General features: G+C 39.7%; 2 protein-coding genes across 9 annotated transcripts in view; one reads left to right on the forward strand and one right to left on the reverse strand.

The window, feature by feature from the left end:
* PUS7L (pseudouridine synthase 7 like) overlaps nt 1-2,794 on the reverse strand; it is an 89,603-nt gene extending 86,809 nt beyond the window's left edge. Inside the window, exon 1 of the mRNA XM_033959425.1 lies at nt 2,749-2,794. The gene's annotated coding sequence lies outside the window, so the exon portion shown is untranslated. The remainder of the gene's footprint in view (nt 1-2,748) is intronic.
* Nucleotides 1-10,274, forward strand: part of IRAK4 (interleukin 1 receptor associated kinase 4) — a 32,246-nt gene extending 21,972 nt beyond the window's left edge. For all 8 annotated transcript variants that reach the window (XM_033959437.1, XM_033959442.1, XM_033959439.1 and 5 more), the window contains exons 7-12: nt 2,872-2,986; nt 4,549-4,658; nt 6,772-6,955; nt 9,134-9,196; nt 9,807-9,965; nt 10,069-10,274. In XM_033959437.1, the coding sequence (XP_033815328.1) occupies nt 2,872-2,986; nt 4,549-4,658; nt 6,772-6,955; nt 9,134-9,196; nt 9,807-9,965; nt 10,069-10,113 (676 nt within the window). In that variant the 3' untranslated portion in view covers nt 10,114-10,274. The remainder of the gene's footprint in view (nt 1-2,871; nt 2,987-4,548; nt 4,659-6,771; nt 6,956-9,133; nt 9,197-9,806; nt 9,966-10,068) is intronic.

The following is a 10,274-nucleotide window of genomic DNA, read 5'->3' on the forward strand; positions in this document are numbered from 1 at the left end:
ACTTTTAATTTAGAAAGTCAAGCTAATTCTGTGAGCAGACGTTTTGCTGAGAGAGGTACTGTTAAGTTGATATTTAATTTTGGTCTCATAACAATTTTTCTAGAAAACATCCTGATATTTAAAATCACCATTCTGATACAGGATCAGATTACTATTGTGTTTGGAGATGGTGGAGTTAATACTGATATTCTTCATTTTGCAACTTCTATCAATACAACAAATGTTAGACATAGCAGGTGAACAGTAAATAGCACTTGGAGATTTACTGAATGGTCAGCCCTCTAAACACTAAGGGGGTACTTTACCAAGCTGAGTAAGCTGTAATGCATGCCTACTGCAGCTTGAAGGGGCTTATCATGGGCTATGCTGAGGTGTCCCATGGTAATTTTTCTCTCTGCTCACATGTACACCACATGCTAAAAAGATTCTTTATTTTTTCACAGAGTGGTTATGTCAGGGGGGCAGAGAGTAGTGTAGAAACACTCAGAGCAAGATTTTCAAAAACTCGCATTAAAAAGCGAAGGTCTGCTAACGCAGCCATTTCGATACCGAATCTAAAAACCGAGACATTCTTTAAAAAAATCGCACATGCAAATAAGATCGGCGGACAGCAGTGAAGATTTCCTACATTTTCATGTGCCTGTCGCTGCTGGACACGTGCACAGAAAAAAAACATTTAAAAGAAAACCACACTCTCCCACTGCCCCTGTGTTGTGATGCAGCAGGAGAGATGCCCATTCTCTCTGCTGCATCACAACACCCCCTTCCCTAACATCCTGGCCACGACACCCTGCCCCCCCCGGCAGCAGGGGAGGGGCCTTAAACAATTTTGGCTAATCAGAACCAAAGGCCCCTCCCTGGATGCATCAGGAAGGTTCCTAAAGCTCTGATTGGCCCAGATACCTAAGGCCCCGCCTATGGAGTGTCTGGGCCAGTCGGAGCTATAGGACCCTTCATGATGCATCCGGGGATGGTCCTGATGCTCTGATTGGCCCAAACTATTTAAGGCCCCACTCATAGGAGGAGGCCTTAAACACTCTGGGCCAATCAGAGCCTCAGGCCTCTCCCCGGTGCATCCCAAGATGCACTGGGGAGGGGAATACCCGGTTTAGACTACGCAGCAGCAGCTGCAAGGAGGATGTCCATCTCCAGCTCATCTGTTCAGGTAAGGGGGAGGGGTGCAGCAGAGATGGGGGTCACTACTAGTCAAGGCGGGTAGTTTAGTGCAGTAGGAGAGAGTGGGCATCTCTCCTGCTGCCGGGGGGAGGTCGCAGCCATGATGTTAGGGAAGGGTGTGGTGATACAGCGGAGAGAATGGGCATCTCTCACTGCATCACACCACAAAAGGATTTTCTAGCAGTCTCTGATACTGACCGGTACCCCTGGACCAGTCACTTTTTTTAGTCATCAAAAGCCGATGCTGTTTTTTTAAAATGGCTCGGCATTTTTTAAGAATCCACGGGAGGGCTCATTTCATTGTTGAAGAGCCTATTTGCATGTCAGTGTCGGAGACTACTAGAAACCTCACTAAAGATGGAGATAATCCATTTTGATTATCTGCCGCTAAACTGCATACAGGCTAAACCACCAGAAAATAGTTTAGCGACGGCGTTAAACTTTTGAAAATCTTGGCCTCAATCAATTAGTTCTGACGAACTAAGTGATTAACACTTGAGCCCTTATTGCCTACAAAATAGGTAGCAGTAGACTCATGTGCTAATCTTTTTAATGGTTATGCGCTAATGACAGCACGTGGCCATTAATGCTGGAATTTGGAAATCAGACATTTTTTGTCTGCATGAAGAAATGATCAATAAATCAATACAAAGGATGAAAAATATATCACCACCAATGAGCAAGCCTACTCCTAAAGTGGTGAAACACTGTCTTCACTTTACCATCAATCAAAGTTTATAAAGGAAGAAAAAGACCTAAATAGGGTCAGCGTGTCTCCATTATCGGCATCACTTACTTCCCCCAACCTCTATCATTGGTCAAAAAGCTCCCTCTTAGAGTAGCAATAAGTGATTTTTTTTTTTTTTTTTTTTTTAATTTCTTATGCATTTATTTATATTCCCATATTTCAAGATTCAAAAGGAACACTTATCTTAAACCTGTCCCAATGGGACCTCCGTTTCGCTTATTGCTTCATGAGGGGAACTGTCCTTCAGTAAAGTTATTTAAGCTCCGTGCTCAATTCATTAATCTTGCTCCTGGTGTTTCTCATTCAGAGCCAGCAATTAACGAAACTGTGGTCCCTGATGAGTGCTCTTTTTGAAACTTGAGTTTTAATATGTGGGAATATAAATAATGTATAAAAAAAGAGCAGCAGTAGGTGATTTTTTTTTTTAAGAAGGAGTTTTTTTGTCCAATGATAGAGGTTGGGGGAAAGTAAGTGATGCCAGCAGTGTAGGCATGCTGACCCAGCTGAAATCTTTTTTTTCTCTCTATAAATTCTGATGGTAAATTAAGGACAGTGTTTCACCACTTTAGGAATTGGCTTGCATGAAGAAATGACCTTAGTGCACGGGAAAGACCACTTAAGCATATACTAAGGCCACTTTTCCAAACACTTTTGTAAAAAGATTTCTAAAAAAATAACACCTAATTACTTTTAGTTATTAACCACAAATAAGCAGCAAAAAATTAGTTTATATTGTGACATGGAAAAGTGTCAAGGATTGGCAAAGTAACACCAAATTGTAGCTACTAGTCTAGTGGCTTCAAAAAGACTGTGTAAACACTGACCGTTGAATTGAGTTATTGTCCTTCCATGCACCCATTTTGATAACCTGAAAAAAATGGAATTAATCTAAATGATCTCAAGTCTGATGAATTTATTGAAAGTGTTTTTTGGGGTTTTTTTCATAGGTGTCGACATGAAAACTTGGTAGAGCTGATTGGCTTCTCTAGTGACCATGATGATCATTGCCTGGTATATGTTTACATGCCCAATGGTTCATTGCTAGACAGGTTAACTTGTCTGGTAAGTTAAGACTTTTTCCTCTATTTAGGGCTAGATGCACTAAAGACAGTCGGTAATACTGACTGAATTTCTGTTGGCTGATTCTCTGGCCAATTGTGGACCAGCGGTTGATGTGCTACCAAGTTTGCATGCAGCCTCTTGTCACTGCTGTTAGGGCTTCTTTTTTTTAATTGCACAGATTGTGTGTGTTTGTTACACACACACACAATCTTCCCAATTAAAAAAAAAAAAGTAAAAAGCCCCTCCCCAATGACTCCCCCCCCCCATGAACCGGCACTGTGACACTCTCCCCCCCATGACAGTAAAAATGGCAGAAGGGATGGCTTACTCCCTCCTGCCTGGCTGAATACCCCTGTGCCATGCCCCCACCCGTTCCTGGACCCCTGCGCCACCGCCCCCTCCTCCAACCACCCCCTACCTTCCCTCCTTTCTTCCCCCCCCCAAAAAAAAAGGCAGGAAGGGCCTTTCCCTCCCAGGTGCACCATGTGATACATGGGTATGGGCCTAAGGTCCTGATTTGCTCAGATGTCAGACCTTAAGCCCCTCCTTGTGCATCACATGGGATACAGAGGGAGATGCCTAAGGCCCCTCCCAAGGCTACTATGAATTCATGAGAACCCACATCATAAAAAGATTTCAAGAAGGTATGGTTTAGCAAGTCTCAGTGGTCTAGTAAGGGGGGGATGGACCACCACTGGTGCTGTCTTGGTGGAAGTGCTGGCACCTCTCCTCTGCCCCCCACTCCTCCCGCCACTTGTGTGCCTTCACTTCCCCCTTCCACCACTGTACCGCTAGCTCTTCGCCAGCGTGAGCAGCAACTCCAACCTGCTGCTTGCACTGGCCTCGGCACACCTCCCCTCCCACCTCCCCCACTGTACCTCTAGCTGTTCGCCTCTGATGTTACCTCCGGGTCCTATGACTAGGAAGTGACATCAGAAGGAAAGCCGGCACGGGCAGCAAGTTGAAGATGCTGCTCACTCTAGGAAAGCTAAAGAGGTACAGGTAGGGAAGGGAAGGTTCATGTGCAGCGGGGGTGGGGGTGGGGGGGGAGACGGAAAAGAGGATGAGGGGGGGCGCCACTTCCCTGGGCACTTCCCACCCTCGCAATGCCAGTGGCAAGTTTAAAATATCAACATGTATTCTCCATCTTAGAAGGGAACACAATTGGGTATAAAAAATTTGCAGCCTTCTAACTGATTAATGGCTTTTTAATTGTCCATTAACACACACTAAAGGGGAGAATGTATCTCATGATTGGATCAGAAATGGCTAAGTAACCTGCTAGTTCCTTAAGAATTTGCAACCTTTTTAGAAAGTATAAATATTAATAGGAGAACAGGTATGTCGATTGATGTGATTTCTCTGGGGTGGGGAGAGAAATGAGAGAGAAACCTACGTGGGTTTTTTTTGTTGTTTTAAAGTAGCTGGGATGTCATCTTGGGAACTGGAGCTAAAATCAAAGAAGATACTGCAGTGATCTTACATTGTTGCTGAAACTGTAATGAACCTTATCTTTATTTATAGATTTCAGATTTTTTTCTTTAATTTTGATATTATTTTAGGATAGCACACCCCCTCTTTCATGGATAAAAAGATGTAACATTGCTCTGGGTTCAGCACATGGTATCAATTTCTTACATGAAAACAACCATACCCACAGGGATATTAAAAGGTAAATTTTGTGGAAAAGTGATTGTTGATCATGCCGGGTAGATGCAGACAAAAGAGAAGACTTAGTTAAATGTTCCATCATTTGCTTCACCAATTTGCTTCATTTCCTTGAAGGGCTGAATATACACGTGGATAAAGATGAGACGGTTGCTGTAGTGTATTTAGATTTTTAGAAAGCTTTTGACAGAAGTTTCTCCGAGAGACTCCTGAGAAAATTAAAAAGTCATAGGATAGGAGGTAATGTTCTGTTGTGGATTAAGAATTGGTTACTGGACATAAAACAGAGGGTAGAGTTAAATATCCATTTTTCTCAGTGTCAGAGGGTGAATAGTGGCGTGTCAAAAGGATCTGTACTGGTAACTGTGCTATTTAACATTTATAAATGATCTGCAACTTGGAACAACAAAGTGACTAAATTTGCAGATGACACAAGACTATTATTTTTGAGATGCCCGCTGATGGTTTTCTAAGCTTTCAGTTGTCTTCCTATTTTGATTCTATTGTGGCATGGATGATGAATAATGCCCCATGACTGAATGTTTCAAAAAACAAAATATTGTGGCTTGCTTCAACCAGATTTCTAGATGCCCCTCTGCATTTTGAATATAAATGGGGTGTTGATCCTGATACAGCAGAAGATTACAAATTTAGGGGGGTGTTAGACTCGGCTTTAACATTTCGGGTCATATTGCCTCGGTAGTTAGGATGATGTTTTTTAAGCTTCGTCTGGTCTTGAACTTGCAAAAACTGCTCTCTCCAGCTAATTTTCGGCAAGTGATGTAGTGTTTGGTAACACAAAACTTAGGGCTCCCTTTACGAAGCCGCGTTAGCGGTTTAACGCGCACAATAGTGCATGCTAATTTGCCAGCCGCGCTAGCCCCTACCGCCTCCTCTTGAGCAGGTGGTAATTTTTCAGATAGCGTAGGGGTTAGCGCGTGCTAAAAAGTTGCTTGCGATAAAGCCGCTAACGCAGCTTTGTAAAAGAAGCCTTTAGATTATTGTAATGCTCTGTTTTGGAATTTTTTAAAAAATGTACATGTTTGGCTATTTATGCTTATGTATGTATGTTGTAACCCATATAGATTTTGGGATATATGGGATATAAACATTTTAAATAAAAATAATAATAAAAAAATGTGGACTGTGAAAAATTAAAGGGAGACCTTAGGAAAATGGAAGATTGGGCATACAAATGGCAGATGAAATTTAATGTAGACAAATGCAGAGTGATGCATATCAGGAAGAATAATCCAAATCATAATTACCAGATACTAGGGTTCACTTTAGGGGTCAGCATCCAAGAAACAAGATATAAGTATCATCGTAGACAACGCACTAAAATCTTTCACTCAATGTGGTGGCAGCCAAAAAAGCAAACAGCTAGGAGTTATTAGGAAAGGAATGGTAAAGAAAACCAAGATTATAATGCCTCTGTCTTGCTCCATGATGTGACCTTACCTTGAGTATTGCTTCTCTTTCTCCCACCATATTTCTTCCCTGTAGTGACATGAATCACTGCCACAACGCTGCATTGCTTTATTAGAATTATTAACAGTAAACATGGAAGATGCTTTTTATTAATTGAATTTCAGAATTCTGTGTTATTCATAGTTGAGCAGGACTTAAATGTTAAAGTAACATTTTTAGTAAAAGAGAATATACCTAGAGTCAGTATTATGAGTGAGAATAGTGGGTATTAACATAAAAAGATGACTTGTAGCTAATAAATGAGTTCATTATATTGAAGAACACATATGGCTTTGAAAGTATAAATTTACCTAGCATTATATTGCTTAATAACCTCATTTACAAAACTGTGTTAGCAGCTGCCATACAGCAATGGCACCAAAGCCCATTAATTCCCAGTGGGCTTCGGTGCGATTACTGTGAGCCACTGTGGCAATCTGCTTTGTAAACAAACTAGCTTTGAAAAATATTTTAATGGATTTTAAAAATAAGAAAAATATCCCTAAAGAGTCATCTGTGTTGAGATGTGTCCAGAAAAATCAGAAAAAAAACTTGGCTGGGGGTGTTTTAAAGATTAATGCTTTTTTTGGTCATTTGAAAAAAAAAAACCAAAACACTTAATTGTAGTGTTTGCTTCTAATTTCTAGTGCAAATATTTTACTGAATGAAAACTTTGTGCCCAAAATTTCTGATTTTGGACTTGCAAGAGCATGTGGACAATTGAAAAACACAGTTATGACTGAAAGAATTGTGGGGACAACAGCCTACATGGCACCAGAGGCACTGCGTGGGGAGATAACCATCAAATCAGATATTTTCAGCTTTGGTGTGGTGAGTAGAAAAAGAAGAAATTGAGTTGTGTGTTTAATCAAAGGTTCAGTTAAATATTATGGGGTCCTTTTACTAAGCTGCTCTAAAAAGTGGCCTGTGCTGTTTTTACTGCCTGGGTTTCTCATGTGATAAGGCCACATGCAAATTGTAAAACTAGTGCATAGCCATTAGCACATGAGCCTTCAACATCACCTATTTAGTAGATGTTAATGGCTCTTATGTTAATCAATCGGTGTGCTCCAATGCCTACGTTCTAACCAATTAAGTTTCAAGTTTTCAAGTTTATTATATTATTTGATTAAACGCTTTTCAGGATACAAAGCGTTTTACAAAGAAATAAAATTGGATTTCTTAAATCACAAATACATCGTAAATAAAAATAATTACTTTAAAATTAAAAAAACGAACTGGGGTAACAAACACATGAAACAGTAGGAAAGGAGGGAAAAAGAAAAAATACAATAAAAAAAAAAAAATGTGTTAATCAGATTAGGTTAGAACATAGGGATGGTGTGAGGAAAAGAATTTGAAAACAGGAAAATCTAAAGAGAGGGGGTAGATAATCTGAATTTAATACAAGACGATGAAATTAGGAATCAACCGGAAAATAAACTTTTAGTTAAAGGCTTCTTTAAAAAGAAAACACTTTAAGCTATTTTTGAATTTTTTCAAATCTTGTTCAAGTCGTAAATATAGAGGGAGTGAGTTCCAAATAGTTGGGGCTGTAACCGAGAAGATCAGGTCACGGCGAGTACCAATGATTTTTAAAGAGGGGACATATAGGGAAGCTTGTGAGGATGATCTGAGAACTCTTGACGGGCTGTAAGGAATCAGGAGCCTATCTATAAATGCAGGAGTATTATTTCTTATTGTCTTAAAGACTAATAGAGCTATTTTATATGTTATCCTATATGAAATTGGTAGCCAGTGAGCGTTTTGAAGCAGAGGTGTAACATGATCGAATTAGCTCAGAGCATGCCTACTCCAACCCCCAAACACACCCACCATGCTAAACTATAAAATGTATGTTTTAGCCATGGGAAGTGTGCTCAAAGTCTATTGTTAGCATGTGAGCACCTGCCACTAGCACCATTTTTAAGCAGTGGTAAGCACCTGTTAGTGCTTTACTACCGTTTAGTAAAAGAGCTTCTATATTTTGGAAAAGTCTATGTATTTTTAGTTATTTTTTTCTGTTTTTTAAGCTTCTAAGGAGCATACTAAATGGTGTTAAGCTCTATTACATGGATAGTGCACCCAAAAATTTGTCTGTTTGCGTGTTCTAATCATGCATAGTTTGGCATTTTTTTTTTTCAGGAGGGTGCAAGGAATGAGCATTCTAGCTTTACCCAGCCAGCACGTTCTGATTAACGTGTGCCAACTGGATAATGCAGATATAACATAAGAGCACATAGGGCTGGATTCTGTAAACAGCGCTGTTATTGGCGGCCGCCGGTTGCATGTCAATCATGCAATGGTATCGTTTACAGAATTACAGCTTTGGTCAAAGGTAGGTGCCAGAAATGCAGGCCAAGGAACCCTTGGAGTATGTGTATTGCTTGCTGAGAACCTATGCTTTATAGGAGAACCCCAGACAAACTAGGAGTAGATATTGGATGTTAACTGTAGTTGGTGAGTTTTCTACTATTAATACAACGGTGATCTTCCTACGCTCCTGCCCTGTGCAGATCGCCATGAGGAAATGGCTGTAGGGAGTTCCTGACATAGTCTCAAGAGAATACGGGAAATCACAGCAGCCATTTCCTCATGGCGATCTGCACGGGGCAGGAGCGTAGGAAGATCGCTCCTGCCCCGAAAGCCCTCTAGACCACCAGGTAAGGCCGGGAAGGCGGCAGGGAGGAAAAAAATATGGGTTATTTTAAAATTAAGACTACTTTTTTTATTTTCCCCCTCCCCAGAAAAAAATCGCGATTATATGAAACCGCAAATGGGGAGGGGGAAATGTATACTGAAGGATTAAACAATGACTAGCTGTGTACTGTGTCTAATCTGTCTTAGAAAATGAAACACAGTCTGTTACTGACCTTTTATTTTGTTCAGAATCTTGTTTAAAAGGCATTGCCATACACTTAACAAGTCAATAAAAATGTTTAACGTTCTCTGGAGTTGTAAAATTAAGGTTACAAAAGTAAGTAGTGCATTTTTTTGTTTTCTTCACAGGTTTTACTAGAAATAATAACAGGACTTTCAGCTCTGGATGAAACGCGAGAACCACAATTGTTGGTACTGTTCTTTCTGTCCCCTCAAGCAAATGATTAGAAATAATTTATAGATGATTAGTGAAGACCTCTTGCCAAAGTACAGTAATTTGATTTTTGCCAGGCAGTTGGTTGCATTTGGGAGGGTAGGATGTGCTGTGATTTAGATTACAAGAATAACCTTTTTATACCCTTTTCCTATGAAGGGAAATTAACTAACATAATCTTGTTTTCTTTTATTGTCATGTTCTGTTATAAATGGCTCTGTCCCACCCCCATCGTTTTAGCAAAAATTATAGTTATGTGGTAGAGTTCTGGTAACCGTGTTAGGGTTGGAGAAAAATGCCCCCTTTGTAGTTTATGCATGAAATTTTTAACCTTGCCCCCAAATAAATTATTTAGTGGTGCGTAGTTTGGTTTTTTTTCCTTCAGATTACTTATGACCTAGTTGAGGGCTTTTACAAAGCCGTGGTAGTAATGCTGCCATGGTAAATGCACTGAAGCCCAGAGGAACTGAATGTGCTTAAGTGCATTTACGGAGGCAGCATCATTACTGCAGCTTTGTAAATGATCCCCTAAATTTTTAAGACTTGTGAAAATAGTATTTAACTTTTGTAGGTTTTTTTTTTTTTTAGATTGATATCAAAGAAGAAATTGAAGATGAGGAAAAGACAATTGAAGATTATGTTGATGAAAACATAGGGCGAGAATATTCCACTACAATTGAAAAAATGTTTTTGTTAGCTAGCCGATGTCTGCATCAACTGAAAAATAAGAGGCCTGTTATTAACAAGGTATTTTTTATGTGTGTTTGTCTCAGGCATCTTGGTGTGTATGCGCTTTACTATGTTTTAACATATTGTATTACACTATTTTCTCTTATTTATTTTGTTACAGGTTCAACAAGATCTGGAAAAGATAGTGACCATCCTGTCAGTTTAAAATTGGTTAAAACCTGTTTTTTGTATATATTTTTGTACAGTTTTCTGCATTAACCACTAGGCTACTCCTCAGACCTTTTTATATATATTTTTGTAATAAACAATATCATTCTTAGACTGTCTTCACCAGTTCTGCGAATAAATCTGTTTCATTTTTTTCAA

Source organism: Geotrypetes seraphini, chromosome 9, assembly GCF_902459505.1.
Source record: "Geotrypetes seraphini chromosome 9, aGeoSer1.1, whole genome shotgun sequence".
Lineage (NCBI taxonomy): Eukaryota > Metazoa > Chordata > Amphibia > Gymnophiona > Dermophiidae > Geotrypetes > Geotrypetes seraphini.